The following is a 19,982-nucleotide window of genomic DNA, read 5'->3' on the forward strand; positions in this document are numbered from 1 at the left end:
ACCTAGCCTTTAATCACTGAATGGGTGTTGCTTCAGACAAACTGAGACCTGAAAAGACAGCTTAAAAAGATACGGGTCTCACACTGTCTTGTTTTATGCCTTGCCACTAGGCTCCCTATGTCTCTGCAAGAGAAAATGGGACTAATGACTTTGCATAGCTGTATTTCATTTAAATCCAATTCACTTGCAAGTCAAAATATCACCCTCTTGATGTTATTGGTCCTCTTTGAAAACAAAGCATGAGCAACAACAAAATATTTGTAAGTAAGTGAGAGGGAGACAGCGTGGGAGTATCTATATAGTACAAAGTTTCCTTCTCCAGTGTAAAGGGCAGGAACTTTGGAGAAATAGACTTAAGGCTCAAGATTGATTTAAACAAGGTGTTAACTCAGTGGAATGGATAAGACCATGGTTATCTAGTTTAGCATGTGAGTTCTTTAGTTCAGTATGATTGTCCTAGTGTTATAATGATTGGTTTATACTCAGTATACTGTAATGATGTAATTGTTCTTTTTTCTTTTCTTTTTTTTAAATAACTTTTTATTGACAGAACCCATGTCAGGGTAATTTTTTTCCAACATTATCCCTTGCACTCACTTTTGTTCCGATTTTTCCTCTCCCTCCCTCCACCCCCTCTCTGAGAGACATTCCATCTCCATCAGTCTCATGGTGGCTCTTGTTTCCCTCACTGAGACCAAGGCCCGCCTGAAGGGCCTCCAGAAAGCTAGCCTGGGCCCCAAGCAAGGAGACCGACTGGGAAGGAGACAAAGATTTTTGGATTTTAACCCTGGCTATTCTCATGGGGATTATTCTGTTGAAACAAAGGCTGGTCCCAATACCTCCAGAAAGCTAACCAGAACATTACACTCCAGGACCAGTTAATATATTCTGAGCTTTAGCAGTCCTGGAATGATTTTAATAGTACTATGTCACACATTAACAATCTTTCTAAGTTACTATATTTCTGTTGTCTGAATAATTTTTTTTTGAAATTCAAGTTGGTTGCATCCACATCTACATCCAGTAAACTCTCATTTTTCCTCCTCAATGGAATTATTTCCTAGTACATGTCTTTTGTTTAGCCTTGAGCACTTCTCATAACAGATCTCCATCTGTAATAAAACAGCAACAAAAAAGTACTGAACAAATATATTTATCAAAGAATATAAAGCCAGCAGCACTAAACTGAATGTAGAATTACCTCTGTAAAGTAGCCTTTCTTTTATGTTTTATATGATCTCCATCCTCTGATTTGGGGGTACCAATTAGGTTTTTAGCATATGAAATCAGGACCCTTTTCAAAGGCAACATTTTTATTTGATAACAGAATGAATCAAAACAAAACAATCAAACAAAAACCAAAACCAATAGCTCCAATTTAACTGAGGTATGTTATATTTTGGGAATAATTAAGGGAGAAATTATTTTGGTGTTCAGCCATTTATACAATGAAGAGACTCAGATTAGCCTAGATTTGACCAAGAGCTAAAGGAAGGAAATCCTTCAGTCAATGTTCCTGTTCGTTTAGTCATCAAATGATGTTTAGTTTTTTCGAGGTTCCTGGTCCGGGAACCAAAATATGATAAAGTCCAGATTTAGGGAACCAAAATGAGATTAGGGTTTTTGGTGGTCAGGGAGTTAAATGATAAGGTCTAGTGGCAGGTTTGGGGTTCAGGGAACCAAAGGGAGAGGTTTGGCTCCCCTTGGGATTCAGCACAAGGGTAGGGAGTTTTGGGGACTCCCTTATGGCAGCATAGAGATTCTCTGTAAAGAAATTTACAGACCCGAAAACCTAGATTGATAAAAGAGGTCTATTATGGGAATTGGAAGTAAGGTTAGAAATCCTGACAGAGAGGCAGAAAGTCTGATTAGGGAAATAGGTGAGGGTAAAGAAAGGATAATATTGGAAAGAATATTCCAGTGGGCAAAGGCCCTTGGCATCCCCAGCATGGCATGACTGGCATGTTTGGAACCTCTGCAAAGAGAGGGTTTTCCTTTGGCTCTTTTATATTGAGTGTCCTAGTGGGGGCTGGGAGAAACCAAGTTGACTCAGACCCACTGGGGGCTGGGAGAGCCTAGATTTCCTATTGGAATTCAATGGGATGTTTTTTGACCAGAATTTGTAACTGAATCAAAGGCTCTGGTAGCCTGGAAAGACAACTTGTCTGAGGAGGATATGCCTCAGCCAGTAGGGGCTGGGAATCTGAAAGGAATTACAGATCAATAGGAAATATAGTTTCTTAAAGGGACCACAAACCTCTTCAAGATTACTGAGGATTTGTTTAACAAATGTTTTTGCCCCTTTCAGAATAACGTGGACATTGCAAAGTCTTGTTATTATTTATCAGTAATGTAAGCTAATATGTGTGTTCAGTAATGGCCTGGAGTAGTAGCTCTGGAACAGTGGAAAAAGTGAGACTTGGACTCAAATCTAGTTTCAGACGTTTACTAGCTGTGTGATCAGGAGCAAAGCCTTCATTGTAAAGATCCAGTAAAATAGAGTGTGTTAAGTGCTTTGCAAGTCTTACATTAGCCCTCAAGGGCTAATTCTCCAATTTTTAATAATATGTATGGGTGGGCTGGATCCTAAGAAAATAGCTAGCTACTCAAAGAGTTCTAGGGGTAATTCAGATTACCTATTCTTAGAATCAGGTAGTATATAGAGACATAAAAGATTCTCATTGACTGAGGAATTGGAAGAACTGATGAGTTGTTGAGACAGAATTGAATTTAAAGAAAAGGAGTGGGATTACCATATTAGTTTTTTTCCACTTCCTTGGGCAAGTAAAGCAAAACTTTAGTTTAGCATGTAGGACTTTCTTCTAATATCTTTTAATATCAGCCATCCTTCTAATATCAGTTCTCAAATATATGTTGCTTCTGTTTCCTTTACCTTTCTTTGCTCTTTCTTGATCTGGAATAATTATTCCTGGAGGGGAATGCCCTAGCAAACACAAAAGAGATTAAACCCACCTAAAGTGCCCCTGGCAACCAGAGTCATTAGCAGAACCCATCTCATAGTGGGTCAATGAAAGAGGAAATACCAACAGATAAAGGTGGAAAACAGACCTCTAAGAATGACTTAAAGTGTGAGAAGTAAAATTGTAAGGTTTTATTTCCACAGTTGAAAAGTTTCAGAGTGTCACAGTCTGTCTCTTTGTTGCCATGATTAAAAAGAATAGGATGTAAGCTTTAGGGGAAGTACATCCTATCTGAAGAGAATTAAAGAACATCTTAAATCAATAGAAGTTGAGTTGAGTTTGTTGAGTGGGAATGACCTGGATTATGTAATTGAGCATGCTTAATAAACCTCATGCATATAAGGCAACATATCCTGCATAAAATTAGAGTCTCATTAATAGAACCTATGATGATGTGGCAAGGGGAGGGTGAAACATGGAAACATCAAGGAGTGCAAGTAATGGGAGTATCATGAAATAAGATTTTGGAATGGTCTGCTCCAATTGAAATTCTAAGGAGGGGATGAAGTGGCAAGGCTGATGAAGGGGGATCCCCAAACTCTAAAATTCCTTGAAGGATGGATTCTCCTTGAATCCTGTCCTCTATAAAAGACCCACCCAAGGGAAACAGGATACAATAGCTTCATTCTATTATCCTGAGAGACGGGCACCACCCCCATTGATAACATTCATTACTGATTAAATTTCTCCTTGAATTAAAAATCAAACCTAGAGACACTCATTTAATTTTATTCAAATTCCAGCTCAAGCTGAACCCAGACCCCATCGAGAGCAAACCCCAGCTTGTAGCCAAGACTTCTATTATAAAAAGAGCCAATTTTGCTCTCAGTCCTTGCAAAGGATCTAATGTGCCATCCCTAGCATAGCAACAACCTCTGCCAGTGGAAGTGATATTCTCTTTCAGTGTAACTCTCTCACCTAAGACTTTATACCTGTCTGCTGGGATTTCTCTACTAGAAACTTTACTTCTCTGCGGTACCTGGGATGGGGATGATCTAATGGAGAGAGGCACCTAGGATGAGGATGACTTTGAAATATTGTACAATTAGCCAGTGAAGGAAATAAAAAATGCAGGTGGACAAAAATATAGGGATTGGGAATTCTATGTGGTGGTTCATAGTCATCTCCCAGAGTTCTTTCACTGGGTGTAGTTGATTCAATTCAATTCTGCTCTATTGGAACTGATTTGGTTCATCTCATTGCCGGAGCTGTCTATGTCCATTAGAATTGATTATCATATAGTATTGTTGTTGAGGTGTATAATGATTTCCTGGTTCCTGCTCATTTTATTCAGCATCAGTTCATGCAAGTCTCTCCAGACCTTTCTGAAATCTTCCGACCACCAGGAATCTTAACCCTAATATAATCATTTAGTTCCCTGACTGGGAACTCCCAAATCTAGACCTCATTAGGGCGAGAGTATGAAATGTAAGTGCTGCTTATGGCTTTTGTAAATTGCATTTATGCACCCTCAAAGGGATATGGCACTTGCTTCTTTCCAGCCTTTCTCCACTTGATGAGGTTTGTATCTTCTCAATTCCCGGTGGTGATGAGGTTTGTGGCAATAAAAGAGTTGTTAAAATTCCCCTTTTTGGTTGACTGCATATTTAAAATGAAAGAATTCACTTATCCCGAATTATTAATTGCAAAATGAAAGTTTATTGTTGGATAGAAACCAGTTTGCTAAGAGACTGATTTCTATAGTGGCAGAGTCCTATTAGGGAAATGGAGTCTTGCACTGAGAATGTTTTCTCAGCAGGCAGTCCTAGCAGCTGAGCAAGCTACTTTTGGCCTTCTTCAAAAAATGAGTCCAGATACTGCCTTTTTTAAGGAGTCTTGGGACTTCAGGAGCCAAGGTTCCCAGGCTTAGATGCTAATCAACTTTCAGCCCAGATCTCCTATGGGAATTAACACTTCAAAGGGGTGCTTTTTGACCAGGATTTCTAATTGAATCAAAGGCTCTGGCATCTTGGAAAGACAACTTGTCTGGGGAGGATATGCTTTCCCCAGGAGGGGCTGAGATTCCAAAAGAGATCACAGATCAAAAGGAAATAATTTCTTAAAGGGATCACAACTTCAGTAAAGGGAACAGTTTACCTCCCACTTCACACTCATTCCAAAAATATGGGTCGGAAGTTTTCATTTCTTTTTCTTTCTTCTTTTTTTTGAGTGCAGGAAAGATTTGTTTTACATTCTTGCAAGAATGGGTGCCCAGGTGAGTAGACACATTTTCCTGAAGCACAAGTCCCTCCCCTGATTTCTCATTAATTGGATGTTACAGAAGTTAAAGACATGAATCTCCACTCTTATTTAGCTAGTCCCTGCACCAAAGGAGCTCGTACTCTAGAAGGAGAACATAATAGGGTAGTGCTAAGGGCAAAGAACAAAAGATTCTTTTCAAATCTCAGGCTACCACTCCTGCTTACAAAAGTCAGACCCTGCCCCCAAGCACTTTATATTCTTTTGGAAGATAACCTCCACTCTTGATTATTCTTTGATGTTATTGTAGGTTTCAGTTTTCTAATTTGTTTCATTTCTTCAATTTAATTTTCATAAGGGTAACAAGAAGGGTGACATACTGGGGGCGGTACCTGGGATGGGGATGACTGTAATGTTCTCTTGTTGGGTTTTCTTGGGGTCTCTGGGAGCAGCTTTCGTTTCAGTTCAGTAAACACCACAATTGGGGAAACTGGGTCAGACTCTCCATTGCCATATAATTCCAGCCACTCTGCTATGCATCAAAGGAAGCAGGTTCTCTCAACCTCCATGTATTGGATTAGAATGAAATAGGGGATATCTATCATGTTTTGTATAACTGAGTAGGAAAGTCAAATGCAAGCAACCTCTAAGGATTGGCTCTTCGTTGGCTAGTCCCTCTGTTTTATTCAACTTTCCATATGAAGAAGTAGTACTCATCTTGAAGCTTATTCATGTTTTAAAAAATTGTGCATATTTAGCCTATACCTAATTGTTTGCTGTCTTGGGGAGGGGAGAGATAAGGGAGGGAGGGAAGGAGAAAATGCAAAGTTTTGGTACACAAAGTCTTATAAAAATGAATGTTGAAAAGTATTTTTACATGTATTTTGGAAAAATAAATTGAATTTGAAATTCAGAAATTTTTTAAAAGTTTATATTCTATTGGAGGAAATATGTGATGAGATCAGTGGTAATTGTGATGAGGTGCAAATGATGAGGTGCAAGAATTGGGGTGGGAAATCCCCTCTGGTCGGAGGTGCAAGTCCTATGTGAAAGAATTCCCAAACTTAATCTGTGTGGCGAAAAGGGATTTATTGGCACTGAGAAGCCAGCTTGCCAGAAGGACAGACTTTTTAGTGGCAAGGTCCTATCTAGAATGTTTGCAAAGATTCAGGGTTCAGAGTTGTCTTTTATTATCAATCTGAGGCTTGGGGTTTCAATTCAAAATTGAATGAGATTTACTCAATGTTGTCAATGGCAAGGCCTAAATCTTCAATTGAAAAGAGATGACTTAATTTGGGAATTTAAGCTACTAGGAGTGGTTCCAGACTAATCTTCAACTCCATATATAGAGGGTGCAATCTCATCCTTGGCCAGAGATCACTTAACTGCCCTAAAGGATGAGCCTCTTGCAAAATAAAATTATTGAAAATTTTTAAAAAGGCTTATTATATTGGAGGAAACATGTACAAATAAGAATGTAAACAAAACAAATATCTAAGGTTTTTTTTTAATTATTAAAATGTGGCATCTAGAAGTGGCACAATACTCTAGAGTTGGGCTAGAGCAGACTAGGACAACTACTTTATGTTATTCTGTACATTGTGACTCTTGTAGTAACACAGCCTTGAATAAAAATTTATTGTATTGACTTATTTTGAGCTAAATCTTCACATTTTATCCCCATAAGAACTGTTGTCTATGTGTGTCTAATACATCCTGTACATACTTAATAGATTTTTTGGAATCCCAAGTGTACAACTGTACATTTATCTTTATTACATTTCATCCTATTAAATTAGCCCACCATTTTAAGTCATTGGGATATTTTTGAGTCCTGACATTTTCTTTTAATGTGTTAATTATTCCTTCTAGCTCCTTGCCATCTACAGACTTGACAAGCATGTCATCTATGTCTTCATCCAAGTCATTTGATCTACTGGGAATCTTTGCCTTTCTTTCCTGACTTGGAACATTTACTTCTCCATCTGCTAATTCATGTCCATCCTTTCTTTCAAAACTCTGAGTCACTTCTTCCATGAAGCCTTCCTCTATTAATTCCAGTTAGCCTCTATAACCTGCAATTACTCATATATCCTTAGTATGCATAAATATAAATTTGTAATTCATTTGCATTTAAAAATTAATCTATTTGTATTTTTTATATAGAGTCATTATTTTACCTCCTCTATTAGGTAGGTTATAAGCTTCTCAAAGACTGGATTTGTTTTACTTCCTTTGTACTCATCCAGAAAAGACTGTTCAAATATTAACTTAGCTAGTAGGAAGATCATTAAAATAGTCAAGCTGGAATAGGGGAAACAAAGAAAATATTGCTAGGAAGGGTCAATGTTGACAAATTCCCCATGCATATGTTTTGTAAATAAAAAGCTATAAAAAAGCGGAAGTTACATGCAAATATACAATAAATACATTATTCAAAAAGCTTTGTAAACATTTGACAAATTATGCTGATATTCCAAAGGAAAAATAACTAATATGGGCAAATAAATGACCCAATAGAAATTAAAAAAAGAAAAAAGAAAATATTGCTAGAGAGACTAAAAACTAATGGAAACATGAGCATTAAAGATTATATAATAAACAAAATGTGAGCTGTGAAAAAGATGAAGGGAAGGTCTGTTAGGACACAAGATGGGGAAAAAAAAATCACATATGATTGAGAGAAGTGAGAGGCAATGATTCAGGTAGCTGCTAGTCCTTAAAGCCAGAGATGAATAAAAGTAATTACTTTTCAAGCAGAGGTGGGCATAAATACATACATAGGACAACATGACTGGGGTAGCAGAAACGGATCCAAGATCCTTCTACTATTTCAGTTCATAACACTGAACAATCTCCCCAGTATCAGTACTTCTATCTGTAAAAGAGGAAAGTTCACAGAATAATTATCACTTCCTTTAGAAACAGGCCCTGAGGAAAAATATACTATCTGCACGGAACAATCTCAGCTAAAAACAAAGTACATTTACTTTCACTTTCAAAATCTTTGTGCTGCTCAGATGTGCACCCTCAAAATAACTAAAATATTCTTAGATGCAGTTAGGCTCTGTGACATGTCTCAGGAATTTTAATTGTAATGAAGGACTAACAGCATTTTTTAAAAGGGGCCTTTCAGACACATCAGAATTGCCAGCATGTGATATGCATGGTGCACATAATTTGGTGAACACTCCCTTTAAATATCCAATTGCTCATAGACAGATGACTACTCTGTACTGTTCCTCATTCTGTTTTGAGGAAGGTAATTACATCACGGGCTGGAGAGCCTTTAAAATATGCGGAAAGGCAGGTGACATGGACAACACAGACTTGAGACTTCTGAACCCTGTGCGGGACGGCAAGCAGGAATGCCAATCTCATGACTAAGGGCATTCACCTCTCCCGTCACCCCCAACTTCCTTCTCTCCCACTAACTTCAGCCCTCTCGGCTGCTTGGCAATGAGACCAAACCCTGCACGGGCATCTTAGATGAACAAGTTTTCTGGAATCTCCTTAATGGGCAACTTCAGGGCTCCCATCTCTTTCCAGTCCTGCTGCCTCCCAGGTGATGTCACCAATACTATACACAAAACCCTGGAAAGCCCTCAATGACAGACCCCATCAGTCACTTCAAACTTCACTCTCCGAGACCCCACGGGCCTGTCACCGTCACCCCTCCCTCCCCACGGTGACCCCACGGACCTGTCACTGTCACCCCACGGACCTGTCACCCTAACCCACGGTGACCCCACGGACCTGTCACCGTCACCCCTCCCCCCCACGAGTGACCCTCCCACTGGCCTGTCACCGTCACCCCTCCACAGTGACCCACGGACCTGTCACTGTCACCCACGGACCTGTCACTGTCACCCCTCCCCCACAGTGACCCCATGGGCCTGTCACTGTCACCCCTCTCCCCTAGGTGACCCACGGACCTGTCACTGTCACCCCATGGGCCTGTCACCCTAACCCACGGTGACCCCACGGACCTGTCACTGTCACCCCTCCCTCCCCACGGTGACCCTCCCACTGGCCTGTCACCGTCACCCCTCCCCACGGTGACCCCACGGACCTGTCACTGTCACCCCACGGACCTGTCACTGTCACCCTCCCCCACAGTGACCCATGGGCCTGTCACTGTCACCCTCTCTCCCTATGGTGACCCCACGGACCTGTCACTGTCACCCACAGGCCTGTCACCTAACCCACGGTGACCCACGGACCTGTCACCGTCACCCTCCCTCCCACGAGTGACCTCCCACTGGCCTGTCACCGTCACCCTCCCACGGTGACCCACGGACCTGTCACTGTCACCCCACGTGACCCCACGGACCTGTCACTGTCACCCACAGACCTGTCACCCTAACCCACGGTGACCCCACTGGCCTGTCACCGTCACCCCTCCCACGTGACCGCGCGGACCTGTCACCGTCACCCCTTCCATGGAAACTCCACGGGTATGTCGCCGTCACCCCTCACGGTGACTCGATGGAGAGTCACGTCACCTCCTCCCACAGTCTGGTCACCATGACCGCGTCCCTCCCTCAGCCAAAGTCCCTTCCCCAAGTCCGAGAGGGTCTCTCTCCGCCCAGCTTGTCGTTAGCGAAGGGCGTGCTGGCTCCGCCCTTGGCGACAGCTGCCGGAAGCCCGCCCCGTCCCAGTTGCTAAGTTCTGTCGGTCGGAAGGTCCCGCCTTCGATGCCGCTGCCACCGTTGCCGTCACCTCCTCCTTCACCGTCGCCGTCGCCGCTGTTGTTGTTGTTGTCGAGGCCGGGCCCGTCCGTCCTTCCGCGGCTCGAGGCCGCTCGTCCCTTCCCCGACGCCGCCGCCATGAAGTGGATGTTCAAGGAGGACCACTCGCTGGGTAAGAGCCGGGCTGGGGTGCGGGCCCGGGACCGGGGTTTGGCTGGGGGATGGCTGGCGAGGTTGGGCCTGACTCGAGCCCCCGACCCCCGGCCCGACGCCCTGGCGGCGGCGCAAAGTCTGAGGGCCGGGCCTGGCGGAGGTAAGCGCGGCGTTTGTCCCCCGCGCTCCGGCTGGCCCGGCCCGGCTCCGGGGCCGCTTGCTCTGTCGGTGCCCCGACCTGGGCGAGGGGAGGCCCCGCGGCGAAGACCCCCATCCAGAGCCCGCTTCTTTGTCTCGTCCACAGAACACCGATGTGTAGAGTCTGCCAAAATCCGAGCCAAGTATCCCGACCGAGTCCCGGTGAGTACGAGCTGGCTCCGGCAGCCCCGCCCCGCCCCCCGGACCCCGCAACCTCCCTTGCCCCGCCTCCCAGGCCCGGCAGCCCCTCGGTGCCCCAAACCTAGATCTGCCCCGGGCTGGGCTGGGAGCCCGGGGAAGCGGCTTGGGGGCTTGTCATCCATCGGAGGCTGTGGGCTCCGTGTTATGTAAGGAAGGGACAACAGGTCACCCTGCTCCCCGGGGGAGTAGGGGTGGGGTTCACCTTGTCCTGGTGGCTTGCCCTCCAGGGCTCTACCTGGCAAACGAAGACCGTCAAGCTTTTCGAAAACCGAAAGAAATCCGATCAGTGGGAAAAAGACCCGGGCCAGGGTCAGCAGCTTGTTTCCTTAAAAGTTAGAGCTGCTGCCTTTGCGCTCTCCATCACCTCCCAGCTTTGTTACTTTCAGCAAGTCATTTAACCTCATCTGCCAAATGATGGGGAGGGAGTCCCTTCCAACTTTAACATCATCTTCTGAATGGTAATGGTTTGAATGTTGGGAGATAGAACTGTAATGAGTAGCTTTCTAAGCTTGATTTTTCAAAACTTCAATTTAAATGTGTTGAAAAACATCACATTAAAACCATCTCCTCCCCCCCTCCCTTACAAATGCCCCTCATCGGGGAAATGAAACTACTTTCATGGAAGGAAATATGCTTTCCAAAGTATATAATTTTAAGCAGAAAAGGTAACATTTTGCCATCCAATCAGGTAGTGCTCTTTCTCTAAATCCCCTGACATTTCTAGCATGATGTTTCTTCATTGGCTTCCCAAACACATGACAACCTAAAGCCTTTATTTCAGAAGCCTAACCCTGACTTTCCTCCTCTGCTTTTCCAGGTGATTGTGGAAAAAGTCTCAGGCTCTCAGATTGTTGATATTGACAAGCGGAAGTACCTGGTTCCATCTGATATCACTGTGGCTCAGTTTATGTGGATCATTAGGAAACGGATCCAGCTACCCTCAGAGAAGGCAATCTTCCTGTTTGTGGATAAAACAGTCCCACAGTCTAGGTGAGAAGTGGTTGCTTAACTGATGCTTTGCCCACTTGTGTTGATGGTTTTGTTGTACTACTCAGAATTTTTTGGTCCTTTATTTCTTGGAGATTGTGGTTGAGATAAAGGCTTTTGTTTACAAGCAATAACTAGAGGAAAGGGGAAGATACAATGATATCTGTCAGCAAGGCTGGCTGTGAATCTCCCAGAAACATTGAAAGCTGCTTCCTGGTTCTGAAACTTAAAGGAGACCTTTATTTGGGGTTTAATAGTCCATGACATCAATTCAGTCTATGCTGCCTGGAGCTCCTAGCATTGTCTTGAACTAATCACCCCTCCTGCTGTGTCTCCAAAAGCTTCAGTCAGCTTTTCTCACGTTGATTTTTGGCTCTGATTATCATGTCATTTATTGAAGTTCCTGGATTGTTCTTCTTGATTCTTTATCGCTTCTTGCTTTGATTGGCAATAGAATAACTTCTGTGCCGTTTTCCTGCTTTGGAACTTCTTTCCAATTGTAATTTAGGACCTAAAATCCAATTTCTATGTAATCTCATTCTCCCGCTCTATTAGCTTTGTCAGCTTTATCTTCCTATGAAAGGGAATAGTTAACCAATCACTTCTCTTACTGTACATTGGTTATTCTCTGGCTTAAGGCCAGATTCTGTCTACCTATTCTTTGTCTGAAAGGGAGTTTTCTGAGACCAGAAAATTGGTTTAGATTCAATCTCTATTCCAAAAAGTTTTTGAAAACAAATACTTAGCCCTTGATTTGAAAACCTTTGAAGCTCCCCGGTGGGGTTTAAACTCATTCTTCTGTATAAGGATAAACAACTCTGGCTTTTTGTTTTAGGTTTTATTTCCCTTTTCTAAGTCCCTTCAACAATATCCACTTCCTAATGCTGGGACTAAGAAGATCTCTCAAAGATGTGATTCCTACCTGAAATGGAAAAGCCAGGCCCCATTAAGATTCTTGGGCTAGTCACAGCTGTCATCCAAGAAGTTTCATTGTCATTAGGAACAAACTTGTAACTTTGGCATCATCTCTTTTTTATTTTTCAAAAGACATGGAAAGCATTCACTTTTGCAAAACTTTGCATTCCAAATTTTTCTCCCTCCTTCCCACTCCCCTTACAATCCACTATAGGTTAAACATGTATAATTCTTCTAAACATGCTTTTTTGGTGTCATCTCTTTTGGCTTTCTTCCTAGAGGCCTGATGTTCAGGAGTGGAGGGTAGTCCATTCTTGGTATTTCTTTTACTAGGGTTGAAAGCTGTTGGATAGCTATAGTCAGTTGTCCTTCCTTAAGGGGATGGGATCACCCTTTGCTAAGAGGTAGGACTTCATTTCCTACCATATTAAACTCTAGCATCAAGTTTAAGAAGCTGTTTTGTTTCATCTTAGAAAGAATATGTATCGGTTATTTTTTTACCCTTCATTCTGAAGCTTTCGTTTTTCTTGAAGAAAATAAAAGGAAAATATGGTGAGAACAGTTATTTAGTGGTGCTGCACTTTAGTATGTTAGCAGAGCTGTAAGCTACTCTCCCATCCATTAGCAAAGTAATGTAAATAGAAGTGCCAAGTGATTTTATCCTATAGGACTGCTTCATAGCTACTTCCTCTCAAAGCTCAAGCTTGGGGAGGCTCCACATAGATTTACTGACCTACCTCAGCATTTTATAAGTTGGTCAGCTAGGGATTTAGAATCTATACTTTGCTTCTGTAACATTGCATGCAGAAATCTTATGGAGAGGATGCCTACTGAATAATTCTGAGATAACTAGCCAGTCCAGGGTCTTAGCCTGTTAATCCTTGATTAATGGCTTTTCTCCTCACACTCACAGCTGTTTTTTGTCTTTGGGGTTGTAGTTATTAAAATAAGCTTATTAACTCGGAGAAAGCAACAAATGTCATGCTTAGTAACCACAGATTCAGATCCTGTGTAAATATACAAATTCAAATAAATGCCAGTGGCATTCTGCCATTGAGAAGCTCCTTTTTCTTTCATAAGGATTTCCTGTTTCTGTATTGGAGTTTTTAGCAGCTTTACCTAATATTATGGTTTTGTTTATACCACCTGCTTCAGTTGTTTCTAGGCAGCCCTGTGTCAGCGTGACACAGTTTTGGGTATTGTTACTGAAATTGACTTCACTGATAGAGCTAAAGAATTTGATTCCTAATAGTTTGACTTTCTGTATTCTAAATTCTAATTTAAGAAGGGATATCCTAATGGGCCTTTTTTCCTCTGGAGATCTGTGTTAATTGAAATTCTGGCCAAATCAAACTGCAAGATCATCCTGATTCTTAACTTCAGAAAAAGAATGTTGTGAGAAGCACTGACAAAATCGGTACTCTGGGATTGACTTTAGAGAGAACACTTAAAAGAGTATATTTTGTATATTTTACATATATATATAATGAATCTTGTTGATTATTACCATGTTTGAAATAGATTTAAGAAAGTGGTCAAAAGCACATGTAAATGAGAAGTTTTATACTGTTTATTAGATTATAGGTGTGCTGAGCTTTGTTAGAGGAGAGATGGTAGATGGCATTTGGGTAATTATGTGGAACTTAGTGATCCATTCAATCTTCAGTTAGTACTGAACTGAGTTGAGGGATACCACCATTTTTTACAGGAATATTTTGTTTAGAGGGCCTTACTGACCCAGAACCCATTGTCAGCTTTGAACCTGTAGTCTTATCTCTTTATTATCATTTTTCCTTAAGGTAGTGTTATTCATTCAGCAAATGTCAGCAACATTAATGTATAACAGCATGTTTTCTGAATGAACCGGTTTGTGTGGGCATAGGGACACTTGCGATATGGGTATGCCTTTCATAAAAAATTGACAGGTTGTCTCCTTGCCAGGTTCCAGATCAGATATTGCACTGGGAAAAGCAGTTGCCTCACTAGTTTCTGTTCCAATTTCCTAGTCATTAGGCCAGAAGTTTAGTTGTACTGATGATTTGGAAGTGCAAGATAGCCAGCTTGTAGCACAGAGCCTAGCAACTATGAGGCTTATATTGACACTTGGGGATTGTCAGAGAATATCAAAGGAGCATACTTAGTGGGGGCGGGGCAAGTGGAGCAAGTTGAACACTATAGTAGAGGATGGGGAAGTCGGCCTTCCTGGAAGTGGCCCAGAACATCTCAAACTGGCCTACCAGCTGATGCCTCCCACATGAGACTTGTTCATAAGTTTCTCAGATCCTACTTAGGTTTGGATGTTTATTTTCCTTTGTTGAAGGAGCAGAGAAGTGGCTCCCTGTGTTTTTGAAACTCTTTAGTTTGTTCTCTAGCTTCTCTAGCTTAGGACTTGGCACTTGTTAAATATCACCCTTCTTAAGGAGCTGAAAGTTATGGGTTCATATTTACAGTACATCTGCCATTTAAAGTTTCCATTAGATTATTGTGCCAAAGAAAAAGATGAAGGTGATGGTGATACTAAAGTTGTTACAAGTCTTGACCACTTTACAGAGGAGCCAACTAGATGACTAAATTAACCTATAGAAACTAAATGGGAACTTCTTTTCATGGAAAAAGACTTTTATAGATTTTGTTAGCCATTCCCAGAATATGCAAATTAGACCATTTCCTCTGGAGCATAGAAGTAAAACTGCACCAGAGGATCTTCAAAAGAACTCTGATGGATTATATCATTTCTGGGCCATTAGAATTGATTGGCTGAGCATTCACTTGGTCTCCATGGCCCATAACACATTGAGCAACAAAGAAAAGTTGGAAGTTTACCATCAAAATGGCAAAGCATTTCTTCAGCCTGAAGTTAGTACAATTGTCATTGTTGGCTTTAGGATTAAATTATACAATCTGAATTGGGAAACAAACCTGGACTAGCTCCTGATATGAGAACATTTGTCTTTGACCCAGATATTCTTCTATATGCTTAGCTTGGCTCATATTCACAAAAGATAACTAACTGGTTGATGTCATTGGGACATTATTTGGAGATATGTTGCCCTGAATCACCAGTTACACTTGGTACCTCAGACCCAGGAAAAAACGGGAAAAAGGTGTGATATTAGATACAAATATTTTCAGGTTATCTTCATTCTGAAGCACTGCCTCATTTTTCCAATAATTTAATGAAAATAATAACCACCCTCAAGCACTTACATGCTCTTCTGTTAGAATTATCACTTTGCTGGCTCTTTAGCCTCTTGCTGCATTATCTGCTTATCTCTTCCATGCTGGTCTGAGCTCATGTTTGTTTATAGTAATGAATCCTTTCATCAATTTGATGTTGAGACATTCTCGCTTGGAATAGACTTTTGGTTTTACATGCCATCATATACATTTATATTTTAAAATTTATCTCTTCCCACATTTTGATTATTTATCCAGATTAAATGAGGGTTCACTTGTTACTGCTTTAAAGGCCGAAGTGCCCTAACAGTAATAGGCAGGAAAGGCTCATAGGAGAACATTTGGGACAATCGGTACCTTTTCCTGATTGTAAATGCTTTGGAACTTTTCCTGAGGGTTGCTGGGTGTTGGGTGCTTTTTTCCATCAATTTAGCAAGTTCTTGATTGATAGCTTGGGCCATTTAGGCATCTGCTGTGAGCTTACTGGACTAATGATATCGCCACACATGAGACCACATGTCTCAATCTTGTTTTCATCTTGACCTCAAAACAAAGCAAGCTTAGTCAAAGATTTGTTTGCTTCCATTATATTTACTTTTTTATTCAGTACATATTTACCTTTCTATCCAGTCATTCCTCATCATGGAGATAACAGCATATTCATGTGGTAAGAGTATATATCGAGTTCTAAGTGTTACTAGTGTTACTCTCTTACATACATATTTTTGTTTCATGGCATTGGAATGGATTTAGTCTCCCACAGTCTGTTTTCAGGCTGAGAGCGCGCCAGCTTTGCCACCCACATGAGTTTGGCCTTAGAAATATCTATTTCTGGAGTTTGTGGGGAGGGTACATCTATTGGATCTCTGGTACAAATAGTATTTTGCTTTGTTACCACAGGGATCATTTAATCCTACTTAATAAACAAGGATTTCTATCTGTTGGGGTAATGTCCAAAAGATTATCAACTTATACCTACCAAAAATAATTCTATATACATTCTCTTTATTTTTAAATTTAGAAGAGCTTAGCATAATGAACTTATACCTCTTTGGTGACAGGTCACTTTAACAGCCATGGGCCTATGTCCTCATCTGTTTGGTTTGTGTGTGTGTCTTTTTTTTTTTTCTTAAACGGAGGGAGTGTAGACAAAATGACCTTTGGGGTTTCTTTCAGTGCTGAATCTATCATTTGATCTTCTTAAAATGAATTGGAAACACATGCCCTCGAGTTTAATTTTCTTTCTTACCTTCTACATTCAAAAGCACCAAAATATGAGCCCATTTGTGAGGAGCTCCTGGAGAAGGCTAAACAGACCTTGCCCAGAGTCTCAAGTTGGCCGTGAGCCCTAACAGCATGAATCTGTTTATAGCCATAAAGGAACAGGAAATTACTTTGGTTTTTTGGGAGGATTTTTGGATCCAGTCAGTAGGCCCTTTTCCTTTTTATGAAGCAGTTAAGTACTGTGCCCTGAGCCTGAGTTCTTAAGTGATGACAATTTTTGGAGATACAGCAGCACTCTCTACTTGCTTCTTTAACCTGAAATTTTATTTGCAGATCTTTTCTTGTTGTATCTATTTTCACAGCATCTCAATATTTTCCAGTGGAAACTCCTGAATAGCTAATAAAAGAAGTGATTAGGGATTTACATCATCACTTTTGAAACAGTGCCCTAAAAGGGGAAAAAGAGTGACTTGAATGGTACAGCTTTTCTAGTGTGACACTGAGCTTTCTCCTTCCTTAGACCTCTACAAAGAAGTCAGTTTTTTAAATGAAGAACAAAATCCTTATAAGGAGGAAGGGCACAAGCCTGCAGTAGCCTAAAAATTAGGACAGAGACTTTTCATTTCTGATGACCTATTTTTCAATCTAATTATGTACTTAAAGCTAAAGTATACATGCCAACAACAGTCATCGTGCTAATCTTATGTAGGACCTTAATGGCCCAAAAGAATTGAGCATTGACAAACCAAAGAGATTTTTTTGCCAGCATGGAGCCACCTTCCATATCCTCTGTCCCACACTCCCTCCCATGAGCAACTTCACCAGTGGAGCCAAGCAATATTAGTGGCAGGCCCAAGGCATAAGCTGGGGGAGGGAGACATAAAAGGGATAGGAAGAATGAGAAAGGGAGGGAGAAGTAGAAACAGATCTAGGCCACTTCTCAAATGGCCTCTCCTGTAGGACAGCTACAAGTTCAAGGGCATATCTCTTCAGAGAGGATAGACCCAGGACAATTAGCTGCTGGTTGATGGACAAGGCTCTGCTCCCAAAATTCTATTCTACTCTTAGCTTACTTATCTCTGCAAAGTTTAGTAACATACTTTTTAAAAATATATCCACCAGTGGGTGAATAGCATGGTTGTGAGGAGGCAGCTTTGGCTGGTGACAGTTGTCATTCAACTTTTCTGGATCCAACTTCTCATCTAAAAAAGAGGAAGATATTTTTTTGTCACCTGAATCGTGGATTGTTGGGAAGATCATCTGGTTGATATAAAATGGGAATTCCTCAAGTAACTGGCACCAAAATGGAAAAGTGTTAATGAAGTTTTCTGCATCTAGAAATTTAAGTCTTTCCAGCATTTTGTTTTAGTAAATTGACTCCAATTTTCCTTTGTTTTTCTTTTTTTTAAATTCAAGCCTAACTATGGGACAACTTTACGAGAAGGAAAAAGACGAAGATGGATTCTTATACGTGGCCTACAGTGGAGAGAATACATTTGGCTTCTGAAGGCCAATGCCCAATTAGGTGCATCTTTCCTGCTTGTGTATCTTGTAAATAGCCGGGCACTTTCAGTTATTACACCAGACCCTCTTCACATAGACTCATAGTGCATTTGTAACTGGATTTATTTCTTAATATATTGAAAGGTCTTGTTTTATTAGACTGGTAAATTATCAGAGTTTTATTTTCATTTTCTTTTCTTTGTTGTGCATTGTCCTCATGGCTGCAAGCTCCAGGGACTCTGCTCCTCTGGAACTCGTATTTAATGAAGTTATTTCAATATGGAGATGAGGTAGTTGGGGGACTCAAGTGAAAAGGGGGAAGATAACACATTCTTCTGGATTATGTTTGTGGTGTCAGTTGGATAAGTATTAAAAGCATCTAAGTTAAATCCTTAGCAGTCAGGTCACTTGCTTCACTAGATTATTCCAACTGCCAATCATGTTGGACTGAGCTAATCTGTTATTTCTGAACTTTATTGAGGTGAATAATTACAATAAAATTTCCTCTTACAAAGGCACTGTAGTGTGATACTGTCCTTCATTTAACCTCTCTTCTGGGCTTGCTAAGTAGCTACTTGTTGCCTGTTGAAAAAGGAAAGCTAATGGGAGTGTAGATAGTTTGAAGTGAGTAGTTTGTGCTAGCTACTCATGAAAATGCTAAGTCAGTCACAAGTGGTTAGGTCCAAAGCAAAGAAAGATGACTAGAGATTAGAGAATAACAGGTGTGGTGCTAAGAAGTAGTAGGAGACAGCACATTCTCCATTTTATTTAGGAAAAATGTATTGCCTAAATTAGGGGCTCTTATTTCTGCCCTTATTTTCTTTGCCTAGGGGCTGATTTCTTAATTCTTTCTCCCCAAAGGCAAGATGAGACAAGCAGGCCAGTGATTTTATCCCTGCTTTTAGGGAACTGTTGCAAATGTCAGTTCTTTCACTTAATACATAAAGCCAGAATATTTGTTAGAAGAGCCAATTGTACTTCAATTGTACTCTCCACTCAAAATGATTCACAGGTTGTCATCTGTTTTTTTTTTAAAAGGCCCCAAATTATACAGGTGACCTCATTAAAGTTTACTTGTTGTATACTTACTAAAGCCAGAATATTAACCAAACGGGTCTCTCACTTTGCTACTACACATCATGCTGGTCTGTCATAAATCTTACTGCAGCTAGTATCTTCTTGGTGGTTTCTGGCAGAGAGGAAATGACTTCTAAAGGGGAAGCCATCCAGAAGAGCCTGTAGGGAGGGGATGACAGAAGGGAATCTAGAATTGCTGCATATGTCTCAAAAGATCTAAAAGGAAAACAGACCCTACTGAGGGCCAGCATGATATAATAGAAACAGCATGGAACTTGGGAATCAGAAGAACCTGGCTGTGTGATATTGGGCAAATGGTTTAATAAAAACTAAGTCATCTGTAAAATGGGGAGAGTTTTGTGAGGATGAAATTAGCTACTGTATGTGAAAACACTTGAACTGTGGACACAGCTTTCCTAAATAACAGTAAGTATGCAGAGGAAAGTCTGGATTTCTCTAGTCATTGGCTATACCATTTACTTTGCTTTTCTCATCCGACCAATCTTTGTTTTGTTACAGTGTTTTGTGAAAAATGTCATATTGAAAATCAATTCAGCTGCCTAAACTTGTTTAGTAACCATTTCCAGGTAAATTAATTTCAATGAATAAATCATTAAAAACTTTTTTCATTTCCATCCATTTGTTACTCTGCACCAACCTTTTCCCTCCCTCAGTA

The 19,982-nt window shown here is 41.0% G+C and overlaps 1 protein-coding gene across 1 annotated transcript; it reads left to right on the forward strand.

Annotated features, from left to right (window-relative positions):
• Positions 1 to 9,845: 9,845 nt before the first annotated feature.
• On the forward strand, positions 9,846 to 19,929 carry GABARAPL2 (GABA type A receptor associated protein like 2). Its single transcript, XM_012540899.3, has 4 exons — positions 9,846 to 10,043; positions 10,329 to 10,384; positions 11,241 to 11,413; positions 18,143 to 19,929. The coding sequence occupies exons 1-4, from the start codon at positions 9,878 to 9,880 to the stop codon at positions 18,231 to 18,233; spliced, it is 486 nt and encodes a 161-aa protein (XP_012396353.2). The 5' UTR covers positions 9,846 to 9,877; the 3' UTR covers positions 18,234 to 19,929.
• The last annotated feature ends 53 nt before the right edge of the window (positions 19,930 to 19,982 follow it).

This window comes from Sarcophilus harrisii, chromosome 2 (assembly GCF_902635505.1).
Source record: "Sarcophilus harrisii chromosome 2, mSarHar1.11, whole genome shotgun sequence".
Lineage (NCBI taxonomy): Eukaryota > Metazoa > Chordata > Mammalia > Dasyuromorphia > Dasyuridae > Sarcophilus > Sarcophilus harrisii.

Coding starts and splice junctions, on each gene's coding strand:
- GABARAPL2 (XM_012540899.3), top strand. CDS start 9,878: ATGCCGCTGCCACCGTTGCCGTCACCTCCTCCTTCACCGTCGCCGTCG. Junction 10,385..11,240: donor AGTATCCCGACCGAGTCCCG/GTGAGTACGAGC, acceptor CTGCTTTTCCAG/GTGATTGTGGAAAAAGTCTC. Junction 11,414..18,142: donor AAAACAGTCCCACAGTCTAG/GTGAGAAGTGGT, acceptor TTTAAATTCAAG/CCTAACTATGGGACAACTTT.